At 49.1% G+C, this 20,549-nt stretch overlaps 7 protein-coding genes and 1 non-coding gene across 8 annotated transcripts; 4 read left to right on the top strand and 4 right to left on the bottom strand.

Annotated features, from left to right (window-relative positions):
• Positions 1-47: 47 nt before the first annotated feature.
• On the bottom strand, positions 48-869 carry FMAN_02164 (uncharacterized protein; the record flags this gene model as incomplete). The annotated part of the gene is made up of 3 exons (XM_041835486.1): positions 48-173; positions 225-422; positions 471-869. 3 exons carry the CDS (start codon positions 867-869, stop codon positions 48-50), a joined length of 723 nt encoding a protein of 240 aa, XP_041685645.1.
• Positions 870-1,728: 859 nt separating this feature from the next.
• On the bottom strand, positions 1,729-6,747 carry FMAN_02163 (putative SWR1-DEAH-box protein, putative RNA helicase; the record flags this gene model as incomplete). The annotated part of the gene is made up of 1 exon (XM_041835484.1): positions 1,729-6,747. One exon carries the CDS (start codon positions 6,745-6,747, stop codon positions 1,729-1,731), a length of 5,019 nt encoding a protein of 1,672 aa, XP_041685644.1.
• A 250-nt stretch (positions 6,748-6,997) lies between these two features.
• On the top strand, positions 6,998-7,809 carry FMAN_02162 (uncharacterized protein; the record flags this gene model as incomplete). Its single annotated transcript, XM_041835483.1, has 5 exons — positions 6,998-7,014; positions 7,073-7,136; positions 7,199-7,375; positions 7,423-7,734; positions 7,780-7,809. 5 exons carry the CDS (start codon positions 6,998-7,000, stop codon positions 7,807-7,809), a joined length of 600 nt encoding a protein of 199 aa, XP_041685643.1.
• Positions 7,810-8,298: 489 nt separating this feature from the next.
• On the top strand, positions 8,299-9,607 carry FMAN_02161 (uncharacterized protein; the record flags this gene model as incomplete). Its single annotated transcript, XM_041835482.1, has 3 exons — positions 8,299-8,395; positions 8,443-8,623; positions 8,668-9,607. 3 exons carry the CDS (start codon positions 8,299-8,301, stop codon positions 9,605-9,607), a joined length of 1,218 nt encoding a protein of 405 aa, XP_041685642.1.
• Positions 9,608-10,823: 1,216 nt separating this feature from the next.
• FMAN_02160 (uncharacterized protein) lies at positions 10,824-12,832 on the top strand (the record flags this gene model as incomplete). Its single annotated transcript, XM_041835481.1, has 2 exons — positions 10,824-11,337; positions 11,379-12,832. The coding sequence occupies 2 exons, from the start codon at positions 10,824-10,826 to the stop codon at positions 12,830-12,832; spliced, it is 1,968 nt and encodes a 655-aa protein (XP_041685641.1).
• Positions 12,833-13,613: 781 nt separating this feature from the next.
• On the bottom strand, positions 13,614-13,685 carry tRNA. The gene has a single exon. It is a non-coding gene; the product is annotated as a tRNA-Pro (tRNA).
• Positions 13,686-17,116: 3,431 nt separating this feature from the next.
• Positions 17,117-17,551, top strand: FMAN_02159 (uncharacterized protein; the record flags this gene model as incomplete). The annotated part of the gene is made up of 1 exon (XM_041835480.1): positions 17,117-17,551. One exon carries the CDS (start codon positions 17,117-17,119, stop codon positions 17,549-17,551), a length of 435 nt encoding a protein of 144 aa, XP_041685640.1.
• A 1,693-nt stretch (positions 17,552-19,244) lies between these two features.
• FMAN_02158 (uncharacterized protein) lies at positions 19,245-19,966 on the bottom strand (the record flags this gene model as incomplete). The annotated part of the gene is made up of 2 exons (XM_041835479.1): positions 19,245-19,547; positions 19,595-19,966. 2 exons carry the CDS (start codon positions 19,964-19,966, stop codon positions 19,245-19,247), a joined length of 675 nt encoding a protein of 224 aa, XP_041685639.1.
• Between the last annotated feature and the right edge of the window lie 583 nt (positions 19,967-20,549).

Below are 20,549 nucleotides of genomic sequence, written 5' to 3'. Positions count from 1 at the left end.
TGATATAATGTCACCGGAGTGAGTATACCCCATGAAGCAGTTGGCTTCTAGTAAACTGTGCTAGCCCTGCTATACTTTCCAACAATATACACTCCTCTTAGCGATATTACATATAAAGCTAGGCCAATACTCTCGAGCACTATAACAACTAGACCGGCAATAAATGTGTAGGACTATAAGTTATTAGTAACTATAAATACACAAAAGTCAGAGGATTCTCTTACTAGTTCTGTGCATAGAGTTGCCCTAGTATAGCTCTGCCGGGTGTTCTGGCATGACCAAGACCACAGGTCCCAGTCACTCTGCAGCACTTCTTTGTCGATAATCAAGTAAACAGTTGCGGCAACCCAGGCTGCAATCACAGTACCAGAGCTGGCCAGCACGGCGACGGTATGTACCCAGCCGTCGCGCAATGACTGGGGCTATCCTGATGTTAGAATGGACTTTGAGTAGTATCTTCGTGAACTCACAAGACTGAGATGAGTTGCTATCGCTATTATCTGGACAAAAGATGCAAATACTGCAATTGCTAGCATTAACCAAGTCGAGAACATGTTAACCGGAGCCCGTTGAGTTCCCCGGCCATCCTCGTTTCTATCCACAGAGTTGGATGATTTTCCCCAAGTATTAACTCCATGGATAAGTACGCTCAGAATACTGAGATCGAGTAGAAGGATCAAGATGCGCAGGCAGAGTCTGATGGTATCAAAAGCTCCCCGGCGCTTATTCCGTGCATGGCGCCTCCTGAGGAGAACATGTTGATCGGAGGCCGGGTGGAATGTCTTCACAGGGTAGTCATCGTCGACTTCGTCATGAGGGTCGAACCGGTTCGAGTATGACTCGAAGGCAGATGATGTACTAAGGTCCATGACGGTTTAGTATTGGGTATTGATGTGACTTGCTTGGCTCGTGCTCTTCAAGTGAATTATGTGCGCGGGCCATCTTCTTATGCTGTAATGTACAATCAACGTCAACGAGAGCTTGACGAATTTTCGCGTGGTAGTATCCCGATCATGTCAGCTGCAATTCGGCAACACCGTACCTTGAGCCTTGGTCCATTGGTAAGCCAATCATTTAACATCTAGACAATGTAAGTAAGCTGACTATCACCCGTCATGATAAAGCTTGATCTTCTAACTACAATATGCTTACTGCATGTCAACCAATCTAGACCATTTGCGGTGGTCGAAGATGCGGAGCTGGGGCATTAGCCAGACTTGGGCGAGGTAGCTCCCATCAGCCCTGTAAAGAAAATTCGCTTATTGCAATTCACAGATAACTCGTCAGCCTGGGAGAGCAGCTTCATTGGGCAATACGTTCTTGAAGTGGGCGTGGCTGTGCTCAGCCCTGTCCTGCTCACATCTGACAAGACTGGGATCAATCCGCTTGATCGCGGAGGACCAACGTTGGCAGCGCAAAAACAATCGTTACAATTGTAGCCGGCATCAATCACTCAAGCGACAATTTGGCAAACAGACCCCAAGAGTCGGAGTTGCAATTGGCTTTTTGTCATTCTCTCTCATCAAAGTCTTACAAGTCTAGTATACCACGATCCCCTGCTCTCCCTAAAACTCCAATGCCTTCTACCATCGCCAACCATGAGCCAAATTCTACAAACAAAAAAGGTAAAACCTGCCGTGTTCTGTCATGCCGCCGCGCCGTTTTTTGTTTCGCCCGAATGATGATGTTACTAGTATACAAGAATGTCTTTTTCGTGAGTGGCTATTATTATCGCTTGCGTGTGTCCTTGCCCTTCTTCTTCCCCTTCTTTTTGTCCTTGGGGAGTTCAAGTTTCGTGTCTTTGAGTTGCTCCGCCATTGTGCTGAGCATGTAGTCGTCAATGTTGTGCATTTTGTGGCCCCATGCGTTGTACTCTGGTTCTTCTTCCACTTGAGGTGTGTCCAGATCATCGAGTCCGCCGTCGAGGACAGACTTGCCGGCGGGAGTACCCTGTCGCGCTGTTGATGTACCGGAAGCATTGTTGCTGGGCTTCTCAGTAAAGTCAGCATCGTCTGCTTGGATTTCCTTCTCTGCGACACGCGCAGCTGCAACATCCTCTCTGTCTTCCGCTTGTTCAAGCGCACGACCGACCCGTCGTTGATCGGTATTGGTGTCAGGGCCGCCAAGGACTCTATCCAAGGCAGCGTCTGCAGCATCCAATCCTTCGCTCTTCGTGTCAAGTTTGTCGCTGAGGACGTCCCGTACGGAGAGTTTGTTGAAGTAGTCGGTGGTGAACTCTCCTTCTTGAATGACCACATCATCCAGCATCTGCTTCTGCGAAGCTTTGCGAAGAATGTTGGCTTCAATTGTGTGTTCACTGACTAGACGGTAGATGTGTACATCACGAGTTTGTCCAATACGATGGCATCGATCTTGACATTGCTTGTCCATGGCGGGGTTCCAGTCTTGGTCGTAAAAGATGACGGTATCTGCACCTGTAAGATTGATGCCGAGACCGCCCGATCGAGTAGACAGGATGAAGCATAGAATTCGCGGGTCATTGTTGAATCGATCAGTGAGGATTTGCCGCTGTTCCACCTTGGTAGCACCATCCAGACGGAGGTACTTGTGACCGTGTATGTTCAAGAATTGTTCCAGAATGTCCAAGACCTTGGTCATCTGTGTAAAGATGAGGGCACGATGACCGCCAGTCTGAAGCTTTCGCAGCAGCTTGTCCAAAACTTGGAGCTTTCCACAGTCGTATTGTAACAGACGCTTATCGGGGAATTGAATGCTGAGTCGCATGCGCCCTTCATGCCAAGGATCGGGTGGTGCTTCTTTCGGTAGGAATGGCGCCCATCGAACGGGTTTCGAGAGTCTGAGGTCTTCGTCTGTAAATGCTTCAATTCCTTTGCGACCAAGCACAAATTGATCCATGTCTCTGGTCACAACGGCCGGTGTTACACATGAGAACTTCTCAATGATCGTCTTGAAGCTGTCGGCACGTTGATTGACAGTCGGTATCATTGACTGAATGAGCCTCGATTCCTCTTCAAACCAAGACATTACCATTCGAGGGACTTTAGGGCGGGGCTTGTATGGTCTCTTGTCGGTACCAATAGTTAATAACTCTACCAAGTTCTTGCCATAAATGGGCTTCTTCTGGCGGCGTAGGGCATTAAGATATACGCAATGTTGCAGCTCTTCAAAACGTCCCCATCTTGCACCACTTTCCAAGTATGCGATATTCGATGCGACTGTAGAAGGATCTAGGTGGTCGTTTGCTTGGTGTGCTCGGGTTCGTTGAGCCTCTTTAAGGTCCATTAATATTCGATGGGAGCTGAGTTGTGAGATTCGTTCGGCCTGTGTGGTGGAGAGAGATTCGGACTGAGTAGGAATGAGGTTGAGGAAGCTGAGGCTGACGTCTCTCATGGGCTTGGGATCAAGAAGTAGCTTCTGGACCCTTTGTTCGATAAAGTCATAGTCTGAGACGACAGACTTGCTCATTCGGAAGGATGTCATAATTGGTCGGTCAACGAAGAGATCTGGGTGATTGCAGACCTTTCGCAGCTGCATGAGACAGTTGATGATGGACAGATAATTGCCAGAGTTGAGTGTCTCTTTGGTGTCGTTCCGTGAGAGGAACCCATCGTAGAGCTCACGTTGTCGCTTGGAGAGTCGGCAAAACTCAACGTGCTCATACTTGGCAGGCATTTGCTTTTCAACGTCGGCTTTCAATCGTCGCAGTAGATAGGGTCGCAGAACTTTGTGTAGCTTCGAGATGATAGCTCGTGCCTCATCGTCCATCTGTTCTCTTCCACTCTCGAGAATTTGTGACTCAGGCTTTGAGAACCAATCGTGAAACTCTTGTAGGTCGGCGAAACCACCAACGCCATTCTCAGCCGGCATGAGGAAGAAGAGGAGCGACCAAAGTTCTGTGAGGTTATTCTGGAGGGGTGTGCCTGTAAGTAGCAGCCTGGCTTGAGTATTGAAGCCAAGTAGCGTCTGCCATCTTTGAGATTTGAAGTTCTTGATGTTGTGTGCTTCGTCAAGGATCATGTAGTGCCAGCGACGTCGCTTGAACACTTGTTGATCTTGAAGAACAAGCTGATATGAGGTGATACAAACATTCCACACATCATCATTGTTCCAGCCTTGTCGCTTGCGTTTTCGTTCCTCTTGAGATCCGTAGTATGCCAAAATTTTAAAGCCAGGACACCATTTCTTGAACTCCATTTCCCAATTGAGCATGACACTGGTAGGGACCACAACAAGATGCGGTCCCCATACCTCGTGTTCACATGCTAGATGTGCAAGAAGAGCGATGGTCTGAATCGTCTTGCCAAGACCCATTTCATCGGCAAGAATACCGTTGGTGCTGTTGGCGTAAAGACCTGCCAGCCAGTCAAGTCCATCGCGTTGATACTCTCGTAGTGTGCCTCTAAGAAGAAATGGTACATCGATTTTGTGGTTTGATGCTTGCTGTGGTGAATCAGATCGACTTGGTCCAGTTTTGTCTACCGCCATCATCTCCCCAGAAGAAGCCGTGTCCAGCTCAGATGGCTTGGTTTCTGATGTAGGAGGGGGAGACATACTATGTGCGCGACTGGGAGGATTAGTAGGTTGCTCTGATGCTAATCTGCGGTTTTCCGAGGGCAGAGTTGGCGCGGCTTCTTGTTCCTCAGGTTCTGTCATGACAACCTCAGTGTCTTGTGGCATGGAGCCCTCCGCCGGGGTCTCGATGACGGCATCGCCATCGACCGGGACATCCTCAGCCGCGCCAGGTGCATTAGTCTCTGGAGTCGGTGTTGGGGTCTTCTTTGCAATATCGGTGCCTTCAGTTTCTGCCACTTCGGGCTTCTCAACAGAAGAACCCTCATCTTGAACCTCACCATTGACCTTTGGCTCTTCTGCATCAGCCATCTCAGTATCCCCATTCTCGGTTGGCCCCTCTGTCGCAGCTTCATCATTCATCTTCTTCAGCTCCGACTTGCCGAAAAGAAGTCCCAGCAGGCCACCTCCAGCATCTTCATCAGACTCTTCTTCCGATTCATCATCTCCCTCCTCATCACTATCCATATCGGTGGACCCCATATCGTCATCCATATCAACAGACTCGTCACTCGTGTCGGCATTTTCTGTCGCGGTTGCTTGGGCAGTATCGACTGCATCAGTGTCATCCCGGCTTTGTTCGGTGATCGGTGTTTCCGCGTCCGGCTTTTCGAGTTCTGGTATATGGGCATACTTTGCTCGCAGCTGTTCTTGTGTCAAGTTCTCATCACCAACATCCTTCAAATCCTCCTCTTCGTCACCCTCTTCCTCATCTGATGACATTATATCGCTGTCGGGGTCGTCCTCGTTATCTCCATCTTCTCCCGATGCCAAGTCAAGGTCATCGTCGTCGTCCATGCTCATGTCGTCGCTAAGATCATCGAATCCATCCTCTTCCTCTTCCGAAAGCTGCTCAGAGTCCAATCCTGCTCTCCGGGCTTGCAATTTTTGTTCAGAGAGGTTGACAGCTTCATTCAAAGCTGCCTTGACTCTCTTCTGCTCTTCTTGTTCCCATTCGGCCAACCTTCGACGATTGACTTCAATACGAACATTCTCCCATGTACCGAAAAGTGCCTTTACCACCACACGATATCGAGAAATCCATATTGCCCTTTGTTCTGCTTCGATCTCTTCTTCTGACTTTGGTTGGCGCCGTAGCCACTCGTCTCGACAGGCCTCTGCCACTTTTTTCGCGGTCAATCGATGCCGTTGTTGTTCAGCCAGCATCAGTTTTCGAAAGTTCATCATAGCCTTCACCATGTGGTCTTGTCGGGCCCATTGCCTGGGCGGCTCTTCCTCTGCTTCCGGGAGGAATACTGAACAGCGCCCCTGGGAGAGTAGCCCGCCAGGTTCGACTTCTTGTTCAATTCGAAGAATGGTGCGCGCGTCCTTGACGGCCATTTCATCAGTGTAAGGAGGGCCATCTTCAGACGCAAGAAGTCCACCGTCCTCAACAGGGATGTCACCAGCTCGAGCCCAAAAGTCTTCAAAGTCCGTACTAATCTTGGGTTTCTTTCGGACTTGATCAGGATGCACTAGAGGAATATCGCCAGATCGTCCGACTCGTAACTTAATGCGGGGCGATCGATTGGTAACATTTTTCGGTTCTTGAATGTCGTCTTTAACATCGCTAAATCGTGCGGATCTTCTTGATCTAGTCGAGGCTTTTGGAGAAGGGCTTCGACGTCGGGTGGAACGGGAGGGTCGGGTTTCTGTAGGTTTTTTTGAAGATTTTGGAGTCGACGCGGGTGTTTGCTTCGAGGGAGCTTTGGTGGCGGGGCTAGCTTTGTGTGAGCCGTTGGGCATCTTTCTCGAGTTGCCATTAGTCAACTGAATTTCTGCCTTTGGTTTGGAAGCATTGGAATTTGCGCCAGATCGTCTCGTGCTTCGAGTTTTTGTACTTGTTTCGGCTGGGAGTGTATTGATGCGGCCCGATTTTCGACGTCCATTTTCCGTGAATGACGTTGGGCCGTCAGCAGATATCTTCTTCCACGGTGGCGACTCGGGCTTGATCTTTTTTGGCGTACGTGGAGGTGTCGATTCTCGTGTGCGTCGTCTTTTTGCAGGTCGTTCATCGTCATGGACATGACCGTTTGGCTGTGATTCTGGTGCATCACCGTTCGTCTCATCGTGACCATTAGTCATCCCGTTCAACGCGTCATCACCATTGGCATGCGCCTCGGGCGCGTTCTCGTCCTTGATGGCATCAGGGTCCGACTTGGGCTGCACGTTGGCGGGCGACGCGGTCTCGGGCATAGTCGCAACGTGGAGACAGTGGACGCAGGGGGCGTTTTCTCTGCGAAGCTATCATTTGCGGGGTCGAAATTAATGTCTACAGAATAGTAGCGCTTCAGCGGATATTCATACAAATTCTGCACATGTTCAGATGCCTTGCGGGCGAACTGTGTGGAATTTAGTGGTAAAATCCAATGTCGTCAGCAAAACTTTTGAGCTGGGGAAGAATCGAAGATGCACGCCCCTGGACGTCCAAATGAGCTAACCGAAAATGGCCCGAACGCGCCTGTAGATGCCTGAGGCCTAATTTTTGGTTGAGAATCATCACAGCCTCCATTGGCTAAAGCTTCAACGAGCATCACATCACGTCACAGAGCAATTGGTCGCCGCGACACTGTCACTCGGCCGAGGTATGTTGTCGGGAGGATCCCTTACATGCCTAATTGATCGATAATGGTCGCTAACTTCTCAGATGCTCCCTCAACGAATTGTGCGGGCCTCGGCCCTGCGCAGCACCATGACGGCTGCTCGACGACTTCCCACGATCCAACGCCGAACCTTCCTCCCCGATCAGTACACGGACAAGAAGGTCATTGACCAGAAGTACCCCGACCCTCCCAGCTTGAGCGAGGCCGAGGACCCCGGAATGGTCAGTGATGAGGGATGTGAGGAGGAGCGAAGCTGATAATCTCGCAGAACGGCGGCTACATCAACCCTCCCCGAATCAAGCGACAGTTCCGTGACCCTCATGCGGGCTGGTGGGATCCTCAGGAGCGACGAAACTTTGGTGAACCCATTCACGAGGATAACGATGTTCTTGGAATCTTTTCTCCCTGGGAGTACACCTGGACTACCGCTGGTCCTGGTGCTGTCATGGTCGGAACTTTTATCGCCGTTTTCCTGAGCGTTACCGGAGTTGTCTACCTCAACTATCCCGATCGACCTGCTTATCCCCGAGAGTTTGAAGGTGGTCTGGAACGAGAGCTTGGTGGCCCTGGAGCTACAAGGGTGAGTGGTCAGGGATATTGGATATTCGTATGCTAACAGTTGTAGGCTCGCATGGAGGGTGATGAGGAACCTTGAGAAAATACTCATTTGTACATAAGAAAGCATGGTTCAATGGATTAAGTTCAATGGATGTTAGAACTGTGTACCAGCAATTGATTGAGACGAACTGACATGATGTGGCTAACAAATTGCTTGACTGTGTAAGTAGTTTGTGACACGTACTTGGTGTAATCAGAGGCCAATGAATGATTGCAGTTAATTCCTAATTGCTATTTGCCCAAAGAGTACCTATCCCAAACGTTCAGCTTGCAATGAGTCAAACTACACCAGTGTCTTGTCCTTATGGTGCCTTTGCTCCTAAAGCCTGCCACGGTCCCTAGAATCAGCCCTATGGACCACGTTTAGTCCCTAAAATTGGCCAAACAGGCTCCTCGTCACCTTCCTACAAACATCCATCGCATAACATCTCAGGCAAGAGCAAAGACAAGCCGTCATGTCGTCAATAACATCTCCTCCAACTCTCATCCATCACTTCTACTCCCCCATATCATCCATCCCATCAAGATGCGGTACGAGGATTGGGATGTCCTTCTTTTCGAGGAGGGCTCTAGTATTCCCTCTCGGGAATTTAAAGTGGCATGTCATGTCGTTCAACATGCGGGTAAGTCGATGTTTGGAGTGTACCAAAGGCCAAGCTAATCATCACAGAGTCCATGGGTTCTGCTCTTCCAACCCTCACGTGTTTTGTCCCTGGCCTCAACGCAGGAGTTCCCTTTCGTCTGTCTATCCACTCTTGGAAAGCATTAAAGGATTTAAATGATGATCATATCCTCAATATTAGCAATTCGGTCCTTGAAACCAGGCTCTTCATCGATGGATCTCTTGTTGCGTATGTTTCCCATTTGGCTGCTGGCGTGATGCTAATATTGGTAGATCTACGTCCTCCACTGGCAGCATTCGCTTCCCGTTGATCATAGATAGACAAGGTCACGAGAGCCTCAAGTTCCCCATCTTCCAGCAGCAACTGCTCTATCAACGTCACTGGAGCCCAGCCGACAACCTCGGCCGTATCAAACTCCTCATCAACCAAAGCTTCTCCAGTGCTTCGCCGAGCGTTCTGTTCACGGGCACTGTCAACAAGACAGTTGTGTTTTCCTTTCAACATGCACCACAGCACATTTTAGAAAGCCTTCAGATAGCCTGGCCCAATCCAGCCATGTGGTCTCGTCAACGCCAACCTTCTGTACCAGCTTCTACAGATACTTCCCATGTCACCTCACGTCCACCACTTTTTGCGCGTCGTGGACAACCGGGCCCGGAACATATTGATGATGCCTCTCTTCGAACGCTGCCATTATCTGGTAACCCTACTTTTGGATGCCCAAATACTCCAGTGAACGGGCCAAGGTCACCATGGAGCTACGTTCTCGTCCCGCCGGGAAGAGAAGGATCACCATATCCGTTGGCTTCCGAGGTGCAGCCTCACAGAAACCACGAACGAGCATGGCCGATTTCTCCAGTTTTCACTGACGCCATGTTGAGGGTGGATCAGACCCAGAATGCATCGCAACAGTACCCCCAGCCGAACAGCGCTCCGATGTCATTTGTACAACCTCAGCTACATAGTCCTGCGATTCAAGGGTCGACCGAATTCGGCCGAGGAACCCCAAGAAATCCTGCCAGGCTTATCTTTGCGCCGAAACGCAACAGTCCACAGGAGTCTTTCAACTTGGATGTTGTTGAGAGGGCGACAAAGAGAGCTCGAGCCAACACTCCAGAGTCTGCAAAGACACTTAACCACGAACAGCAAAATATCAGCCCTCACTTTGACAGCCCTTACGAGTTCATAAACGTAGATGAGGATATCATTTGATCTTACAGGCGGCGGTCTCCTGTAGTCGATTACGGAACGCATCACATGGTATAGTAGGGGGGTTTGTTATCTCACTGTTTCCGACATTGTTTTCTTGTCCTACATGTAGCATCAACCCATGTTTTATCACATATCAACTTTGTTGTCTAGCTGGTTAGATGCACAAGCTTAGTTGGACCTTGACAGGCAGTCGTTAATACAACACGCGATGATTCATCAGTTTCGCGAATGTTCCGGGCATCCGTCTTAATGCCTTGCATGTAAATGGCTTTACAGAAATATGAATGGCAGGCTACTAGCAGCTTATAACACCTTGTACGACAGTTGTAACACCAGTCTCGTCATGTTGACTCACTCAACGTGCAAGATTCGAGGTCGGTCATTCGACCTCCGCCCTCCGGCCCAAAGTTCATTCATTACAAAGCTGGGTAAATTCGGGCTCGGGGTTTATTGTAAGTCCGTATGCTGCGAAACCTCAGAAGTAGGGACCGTTCTGACCATCTTGTTCTCTTCCAAATGATCGAATTGGTTTGGTTAGGTCGCACAACTTCTCATCCTCAAGCCTCTTCTTATATCGTGTAGCCCATTTGCACCCAACATACAACGAAATTACTGCCGACCTGATACGATTCGTGGCTTTCATGTCGATCTATGCGAGTTTGTCAAAGGATCAATTGTTCACATAAGCATCCGCCTAGGCCATCGCGCGATTGAGATGAGATTGGCCACAATCATATCCCAAATATACGGGCTTACCCACGGCTGAAGCTGAACGGAGACTCCGATAGTTATCCAAGGCTTATAGACAATCCGAGCATCTCAAGCCTCACGGCTTCCGGCTTCCGCTAGGCCGCAATTTCTGGCCTGGAGGAGGAAATGCGCTACACGATCTTATCGTTCCACGCTTTCTCTTGGTCAAGGCCGCTGAAGTCATAGCAGGCCCCCATATGCATGGGCGGAATGCCACACCTTTGTGCCAGGCCACAACTGCAGGTGAAGATCTTTTGTCAAGTCCTGTTGCTGTAGTTTTCTCTGGCCCCCGAGGTGAGACGAAAAGTTCATCGACTCAGCATGAACTTCCTGAAAAGATTCCGTCGTGTTACCTTGCTCTGCAGGCTTCTCGTGGGTGGTTGATGAAGCTAAAAGGGCGTATCTTTCCGCATGCTGGGCTGTTGTTGTTCTGTTCACTTTCAACGGCGCTCGTTGACTCTTCAAGATGGCTTCTATTATGTCCGCCCCAGACTACTCTATGGCTGCGACGAGTCGTTCGCACCTGAGTGTACGTCTGCCAAAAGAAACGCTTTACTCATCTTTAAGGGAATCTTCTCGCTACTTTAACTTTGACTCGGAGACTGCCAAGCTTGCTCGGGATGCTGATGAGTGGCTTGCAACGCATCCCAACGGTTCGGGATCTAAGGAAAAAGATGTCAACGGTATAAGTCGACCTTCATCAATTGCCCCAAGCAACTTTAGTGTTCGATCTTTACCAGCAGACTACAGTATGCCAGAGTATCATGGCAGAGACTTTCCTCATCCTGTTATGGGCTCAGTGCGTCACAACGAGATTAGACCTCGATCCGCTGCTCCAACAGAGAGTACTGAGAAGCTTCGTTCATCGCCTCCCGTAGATGGTGCTGAGCCCACAGGGCCTGACCAAGAGTATCCCACTGGAGTGAAGCTCGCCCTGATCACCCTCGCTCTCTGTCTCGCCGTCTTTGTCATGGCCCTAGGTAAGTTCATCATCCCATCAGTGACCTCGCTCACACATCAGACAACTCCATCATTGCAACCGCAATTCCCAGAATCACCGATGCTTTCGAGAGTCTCAATGACGTGGGGTGGTACGGCTCAGCATACATGCTCACAACGGCCGCACTGCAGCTGTTCTTCGGTAAGCTGTATACCTACGGCAGCATCAAGTGGACCTTCCTGTCAGCCATTGCTATCTTTGAGGTCGGTAGCCTCATCTGCGGTGTCGCCCCCGACAGTGTCACCCTCATCGTGGGACGAGCTATCGCCGGCGTCGGTGGCGCTGGCATATTTGCTGGTGCACTCACCATCCTTGCCTTTTCGGTACCTCTTCATAAGAGACCTATCTATACTGGTCTTGTCAGCGGTATGTGGGGTATTTCCTCCGTTGCTGGGCCTCTGCTTGGTGGTCTCTTTACAGACAAGGTTTCATGGCGTTGGTGTTTCTACATCAACCTTCCCATCGGTGCCATCACCGTCGTTGTCATTCTCTTTTTCTTCCCCGAGCCCGAGCGTGATATCGAGCCTGCGACATGGCGCGTTCGCTTCTGGCAGCTTGATCCCATCGGGACTGGTATCTTCATGCCCGCCATCGTGTGTCTCTTGCTTGCTCTGCAATGGGGTGGTGTCGACTACGACTGGGATGACTCCGTCATCACATCCCTCTTCATGTTGGCTGCCTTTCTTCTCATCGTGTTTGTCTATGTGCAATACAAGATGGACGAGAACGCCACGGTGCCTCCTCGTATCTTCAAAAAGCGCACCGTCTGGGCTGGCGCCTTTTTCTCATTCAATACGGGCGCGTGTTTCCTCACAGCCATGTACTTCCTGCCAATTTGGTTCCAGGCCGTACAAGGACAAAGCCCCATCATGTCGGGCGTGAGAAATCTCCCCATGCTTCTCGGCATCGTTCTCTGTGCCATGGCCGCCGGTGCTGCCGTCACTGCCTGGGGCTACTACACGCCCTTCATGATCGCCGGCTCAGTTCTCATGGCCATCGGCTTCGGTATCATCACCACATTTGAAGTCGAAACATCAACGGCCAAATGGATAGGCTACCAGCTCATCGCCGGCATTGGCGTAGGCGTTGGACTCCAGCAATCTCTCATCGCCGTCCAAGTCGTCTGCGAAATGGTCGACGTCCCCACAGCCACAGCCCTCATCGTCTTTGCTCAAACCCTCGGCGGTGCGCTCTGCGTTACAGCTGGTAACACCGTCTTCACCAATACGCTCATCAACAAGATCAATGAGCATGTGCCCGGTCTTGACCCATACTTTGTCATTGCGACTGGTGCGACCAACATTCGCAGTGTGATTAGAGAGGAGTGGCTTGATGGAGTGATTCTCGCGTACAACGACGCGCTGACGACGAGTTTCTATGTTGGTGCTGGAACCGCGTCGGCGACGATCATTGGTGCGTTGTTGGTGGAGTGGAGGAGCGTCAAGGGTCATGAAATTGAGATGGGAGCGGCTTAGGTAATGCCTCTGAAGTGTCTTTGTCTGATGGTGATGCTTGATGTCGGTGAGGTGACGGGTAGAATAAAATGAGGTTGGTAGGGTAGACGATAGCAGAGCGTTCTTACGAATGATGATGATTTGTTGCGTCTTTAACTAAGTTTAACTGTTGTTGTTTACTGTTGCGTCTTGTCTGCCAAGATGTGCACTTGAACATTAAATTACCCTGCACCTTTAATTATTTCCGGTCTTTATTCTCAGGATTTATATAATCTCACAGGTCTTCTACTGCATTGTCCTTTATCCAAAATCGTGTGCTTGTAGTTCAAGTCATTGTTCCTGGTCTGGGTTGGAGTAGTCACGGACATGGTCACTCCCAATCTCAATTGATGTACATTGATATTCATTCGCTCTGAGATTGATTTGTAGTACATACATAATGAGAGCACAAAAATCCAGAAGCATCCGTAGATAGATTCACAAATAAAGAAGAAGAACCGCAAGTAAAAAGCTTCTAGTTCCTGGCAGTAACCTTTTATCTCATTTCATCATCATCAATTCAGGAATGTCGTCGCGATTAAGCTGTTTCCTTCCATCTTCAAAAATGCAAGCTCTTAAGCTTAAGTAAGTGGAGCCAATGAAATCTTGAGATGAATGCAGGGAGCTGCCGTTCCCGCGGGATATCATGTGACGCACCAAAAGCGAGCCGACGCAAATGTGGGGCGATATCGAAACTCAGATCCTCACTAAAACAACACAAAAATGCCTCACCAGCATAACAAACATCAAAAAGAATCAATCAGGGCTCCACCGGGGATTGAACCCGGGACCTCTCGCACCCAAAGCGAGAATCATACCGCTAGACCATGAAGCCGAATCGTAGTTATTATCAAGAGAGTTACAAATGAATAATATAATCGTAGTGTTGTAGCGAGGAAGAGTCTCCAGCCCCCACCACCTTCTGGCCGTCCACTCTCAGAAGTCTGTCAGCAGTTTCCCAGCCTCTCAATACACGTTCTCGTGCTTGTCAAGGTCTGTAATAGGAGGACCTCATCATGGTATCCCAACCTCACGAAACTTGAAAGCGAGCAGCACATCATAGCAAATTGTAACAAATGCACTTCTCACGTGGCCAGTCACATTCTGTCCTCTCGTTCCCATACATATTTGCTGTGCTGTGTGTCAGACGAGGCTTTCCGGGCTTTCGGAGCTCCCCCGCATCGCGAACACCGAGTGGGGCCGTAAGCAACTGGCCGCACTCAAATAGCACGGCATTATTATTAGGCGCAGGAATATAGAGTAAATGCGATGTATAAAAACCCCCCGTTAACTTAGAATCTATCGACAGCCAACAGTACGCGCTCTATAATCCCTGCATTTAGGAATGACCTAACCAACATGCATGTAACTCTAGCTTAGGGAAGGAAAGAAAACTCAATACCTTGACCCTAAGCGATAAAAATACTTAGGTAAATCTAGCCTAAACTTATGGCACTTTTAGCTAATCTAGTCTAAACTTAGAGGGCTGTTAGCTAAGTTTATTTTGACACCCTACATCAAGGTTTGGTGTTTTCTTGCCCCTGAGGCCTAGTCACCATTGAGCCAGCCAGCTCCCCTTGGAAGTCAGTTTACGCGCGCCCAGATTTTCTTGCTCAAAGTAGGGCGGGGAAGGATAGACGCAGTAAAACCCTCACAAACTGTATCTCAATACAAGCTCATGGGTTGGCCTGCTTGGTTCAGCATTCGCACTGCACAACTCACTTTTTACCTCATTCCACTTACTTAATGGATTCCACTGCAACCACAAAGGCCGAAGCGGATGCTCATCTGGAAACTCTTCGTCAAAAGAGGGGCGTTGGTAGAGAACAGCCAGAGGAGTCTGTTCTTGTACAAAGTCTAGACCAGGCACTTCAAATGCGTGTATCTTTGTCCAGGAGTATGTTGTCTTGCACTGACTACTTACCAAAGGCGTTTCAGATCAACTCTATAAAGCTTTAACCCATTTCATTCTCGAGTTAATCCAGAATATAGATGATAACCAGCATAATTCTGGAATTGTGCCCAGTCTGCGACTGTCACTGTACGATAATGGAGATCAGAGATGTTTCCGATCTGACCGTAACGTGGTTGGCTTCACTTTCAAGCAACTTGACTCTCTGACACGGGTTGGTCAAAGTCCTACATCGGTGAAAAGGGCATCGGATTAAAGTCCGTATTCGAGGTAGCTGATGTGGTCCACATTGCAAGTGGGTTTTACGAGTTCAAGCTTGACCGCAATGCTCGCATCGGATTGATTCTTCCTATTACCTCACAATTTCCTACCGCAGATCGTGTAGCCGGTCATACGCAGTTCCTGCTGGAGTTGAAAAGCCAAAGTGACTACGATGTCATCAAGGAGGAGCTCAACAGCTGCAAAATTGACTGCTCTAATACCCATTCTCGAGCCAGCATGGAACAACTCTCATCATTACCATCATCATCACAATAAGACGTGTACTCAGGCCAGCCTGCAGAGCCAGCCATACTTGCAATATTGACTCAAAGGGACAGTAAGAATGATAGCCACATCTAGTGCTATAAGGTAAAACTTCTTATCGCCTGATTATAACTTTTTTTTAAATGGCTTCAGCATGCTCGTGACGCTCTGCCATTTCATCCAGTGGCAGCAGGGATACAGGGCTTTAGAACAGGACATTTGCCGATAAGGTTTTCTTAATCCATGTGGCTCTGTTCTGTTGATATGCTGTCTGCTCCTGAGATGTAATGGCTAGGTAGGGAAGGAAAGAAAACACAGGACCTTAATCCTAAATAATAAAAAGATTTAGGTAAACTAGCCTAAAGTTAGCCTAAGTTTAAGATAACTTTTACTAAGTTTATTTTGGCACCTTATAGTAAGGTTTACTGTTTTCTTGCCCCCTGAGGAATAGTTATTGTAAAAGCTTCTGGGTAAAAGCTTATATTGAGGGAAAAGAATACCGTGTTCTTATTCGTTACCTGTGTTTGCAGCCTAAAGGTCAACCTTATAGGCCGCAGTCACCCCATAGTTAGCTGTCTGCTCCTGTTCAAAGAAGTCGTTTACCAGGTTTTGAATGCGCGCCCGTTGGCGCAGATGGGGAGGATCGCTTATGCTGATGGTGTTGCTTGATCCTTGAAGTAAGAAAGGGCGACGAGTATTTCGTCCGTATGTGTTTTTTGGTGTTCTTTACCTTTGTGGCCTTGAGGCTGAAGCCTCTTTTTGACCCCTCAACCCTATCACAGTTCACTCCAGGCTGCGCCATGCGGACGAAAGGGAAGCCAGTTACCAAGAGTTACTATAGAGCTGCCGGACGTGCCCCTTCTCCGCAGAGTCCTCCCACGATTCGAACTTAAGCCCCAGATCCCTAACCACCACTCCCTCTCGCAGAAGCGCACGCACGCAAGTCGGTTCGTGGGTGCAGGTTTTCACGTATTTGCCGCAGTGCTGGCATGTTGCTACTAATCCGCAGTTCTTCTTGCTGTCGTTGACCAGCAGCGACTCAAGGGCGACGTGAATCGCCTCCAAGCACTTGGGCTTGCTGCACAGGTGAGATATATGCTGATCCTGGTCGGGGTGGAGATCCCGCGACCAGGTCAAGACTCGGTGTAGCAGAGCGAATTTGTTGGCACCCTTATATACCCGTCGCCCTTATTTGGGGCTTTGTTTGAGATATGGCAGAATCCGTCGCGAGACGAGGCGTTGACGATCTTATCTTCAATCTTCTCTGCCGACTTTGTCGGCGACGTCTCGAACTGGCGTCGCATAGCTGCTCTCGCCTGCTCGATTCGCCTATCAGCGTTCGTTCAAGGTTAGAATGGCCGCCGCGTTCCGGAGGCAGGGCCAGGGGCACGTTAGAGACTCACCTCCTGTGGTGTTAACTTAACCTCCCGTCTGCGCGGGCGATTCTGGCGCTTCTTCAAGCGCTGGGATACACTAGGTCCGAGGAGCGAGGCATGGGCCGGTGATATTTCCTTCTCCTGATCCTTGACAGGGTTTGTGGCTTCAGTGTCTATTTATGAGTATATTAGTGATGAAACTCTTTTTTAGATAAAGTCCTGAACGTATGGACCGTATGGGATCAATGTCTTATGGATTGAATTTGTGCGTGGTGTGAATAGACGAGGATCTTGTTGCGACGAGAAAACTTGGTTTTGTTTGGTAGGCTGAGGATTGGCAGGATTGGAGGGTCCTTACGGTGACATCTAATGACCTTTCTCGGACTCGGCGATTCAACGGTCCAGCCCCCACCGAGCGCTCCCATCCTGGCCAGATGTTGTTTCCTGCTTAGAATGCAGAACAATAAATGTACGTCAACGGGCCTGTCTTTAGGTGTCGGTGAGGCTATTGTCTCAGTCCTTGACACCATCTGTCTCACTGGTCAAGACGCGAGTCGTCGCCCCCCCGTTATGCAAGTCTTGGAGTACCCCTTTATGGACATATACATTCAACGCGCGTCCTGGTCTCCGAATACATCGACCACTGGAATCACGACTGTGCCGCTGAAAAGGAACTCAGTTACCCCCATCAGTTTGAAGAAGGGCAATGGTTCACATCCCTTCGACCGTGGTGATCATTACATGAGAGAAGTAAACATCAGAAAGGGGCGGTACGACTTGGACCTCCTCGACTCTCTGGGAGGATACACATTCAAGGCCAAGGATTCCATCGCACCTATGCTTCAAACAGAACCTAAGAATCGGCCAAATGCCAAAGAGATCCTGTAATAGGGTCGCCGGATGGTTCCTTTGACTCTGTCGAATCTCCTGGCCCAGAGGCTGCGGCTGAACTTATCATCATAATCATCAAGACTGCATTTTTCATCAAACGTATTCTATAACGCGGACAATTCGCATGACTAGAATAAATCTTTCGCTTTATTCTTTCCACTGCTATGGCTATTTTTGGAACTGTACGATCTGCGGGACTCTTACTATTTAGGCTTCGCTCTTCAGTCATCCTCGTTAAACAGTGTCTAGCCAGGAACATCCATGCTACAAGACGCCAACGATACCCATTCTTCTGACGCCTTGGAGTTGGAGCTTTGAACCTCCTTTATCTTAGGCTCTGAGATCCCGGCGCTGGTGCCCTTTCTCATACCTGGCGGTGGTAGACCAGTTACTGGATAGTCACTGAAGTTTCTAATCGAGACTTCTTTGTCAGCGTATGTTTGTTGCTACCAGTTCACACCACCGCCTCGTGCATTTCAAGTGGGGGGAATGTGGGTATATTCATGACCTTTCTCTGCTGTGTCTTCTCCTTCTATCTTCGATCGTAGTGGATGGGGTTCATCTCAAGGTTGTGCCCATGGGTCGGCGGTGCGGCGGTTGAAGATTGGTCGCTTGCGTTGTTGGCTTTGTTGGCGGGGGGTGCCCATCTGTTGGTTTGATAGGATATCGGCTATGGGATAGGGCCTGACATGTAGTTGTTCTGTGGGAAGTCGTTCATTGTAAAATCCTTAGGTCGTCTCAAGTCGTTGTAGTTACTCGCTGCGTTCATCTGAGCAGCTTTTCTGGTCATCTGTTTAGATATGCAGGTGCACATCCGAGCACAGGACTGGAGGGGGACTCGAATACTACCTTACTCATCTTCATCCTGATTGGACACGGATAGGCAGCACACGCACCCCTTTCCACACCATTAATTTTAACTGCTTGAGACAAGATACTTAACCCTTCACTGGACTTATCGCATTGATTTACTTGAAAAGGTGCATTGGAATGCTCTTACTGTCCTGGTACCTCAAAAACTCGTACGGATTTCGCTTTGTGTCGAGCCTGCCGCTATTTCGGGTGAGACCGCAACTCTTATGAGTACAGGCACTAATCAAGGAACTATACAACTCAGGCTTGCCATTCAATCTCTTGCAATAGCATTGATGTGGAGAGGTGTGTCATATGTGACAGAGAACGCCTTCAATGGCATAAGTTCCTAATGGAGCCAAGCATATCAAATATCGGCAGCTTTCTTACCGTCAGGTGTTACCATCGAAGCCAGCTAAAGGCCAGGGAAACGCTCGTAGCGATGATGTAAGAGCTGGAACAAGTGGCCAGCCCATAATTGAAAGTTTTAAGAGGCAGTCAGCTTGATAGCAATCTGGATGACAGGTTCGGAGATGAGCCACGTTTCGTGTATCAACTGGAGTAGCATGACGCTGGGGTACATTAGGTTTCTGTATATGCGAGGAGGGAGAGATCACGCCCATCTTACAACAATATTATCAACAATCCTGAGTCCATATATCAACAAGCTGCATTTCCCAGTCCCTTTCATGTCATTATAAGGTCTAGGCCTTTGTTGTAAGCAATGATTTCTCAAGTCCACCAAAGCCAACACAACTTGCTATGCCTCTTGTTCCCAAAGCAACCTTTTACAAGATCTCTGCAAAGTCTGCAAAAAGCAATGTCTAACCGAACTCTATCACTCTGCAGTGCGCAGCGGAAAAGAGAGGTGGTTGTGAAACTCATCCCACTTGATAGAGAACAAGCCCTTGAAGTTGCCATCCCGAAGAATCTTGCAGTCCTCCTTGTGACCGTTTTCCTTCCACCCGCGAAGCTGACAGTCCTTGCTGCAGTACCAAAAGAAGCCGCACTTGGCACACTTCATCAGCTTCGCTGCCTTGTTGTTGCATCCGTGGCAGGTTCTCATCCCGTCGGTAAGGGTAGCGTGAGTTTGAATTTTGTCGCTGAGCTGCATCATGTTGTCGAGGGAGATCGGAAAGATCTGAAAATGAGTTAGTATGAGAGGAACTGGAGAGAGAGAATACAAACCTTGAGGTACTGGAGATCCTCATGCCGGATGCCGATGGTCATGTCCATGAAGAGATGCTTGACAGCGTAGAAGATGACGATAGTATTTCCAACTTGAAGGTTCGAGGGGCCAAGCTCTACACCGCGGGATTCTGTGTAGATAGCGATTGGAATCTCTAGACCATCTCGGTCCTTGACGGTGAGCCTAACGCGGAGGTCGATATGGACCTCGACGATCTCGCCGATGAAGACCCAGTGCTTGCGAGGCTCCCAGTAACCGTTGTCTCGCTGGCGGTAGTACTGGATGTCGAGGTTATTGTCCCAGGCGAGATCTTCGAATCCTGGGAAGTGCTTCTTGTCTTGCAGATTCGCGAGTTGGGCGTTGGAAGCCATGATGCCTGGTAGACAGGGGTGGCTTGATGTCACTCGTCAAGATCTTTGAGAAGACGTGAGAGGACAAGAAAAGATTTGGAGGAGGTGGAGAGAAGATATTTGGAAAATGAGGGAGTGGGAGCTAGGAAGATTTGTGGCAAGGCGGTGGGGAATGCTGTTTGGAACGGCTGGGTGCAGCGTTTGTCGGCCCCCTGCAGTGCAGCAGACAAACAAACAGCTTCGGTCTCTCTTTGCAATGAATGGCTATTGAGCAAGCAAGATATTTGCCAGGTCTGGTAGATAGCCAATTTACCAGTCTGTGCCCGTTTGAAAGTCCATATACATTGTGACACTTACACAAGGTTTTCTGGTGTTTATTACTTCCATTGGACGACAAACTCCTGACGTGCCGGCGCAGGTAGCAGAGCTTCTGTGCTACCAATTACGATATACGAGGGACTGCTGACATTCATAGAAATCACGATATTACTTACAGAGTTGGTAACTCACGCCATCATGCCGATCTACACCAGTGTTGAGATCAGCAACAGACACAGTTATAAGAATAAGTGAGAAATAGCAAAAATATGACTCCCAACCCAAG

This window comes from Fusarium mangiferae, assembly GCF_900044065.1.
Source record: "Fusarium mangiferae strain MRC7560 genome assembly, contig: FMAN_scaffold010, whole genome shotgun sequence".
Taxonomy (NCBI): Eukaryota; Fungi; Ascomycota; class Sordariomycetes; order Hypocreales; family Nectriaceae; genus Fusarium; species Fusarium mangiferae.
The sequence above is the reverse complement of the archived record's forward strand: the minus strand, read 5'-3'. Positions and strand labels throughout refer to the sequence as shown.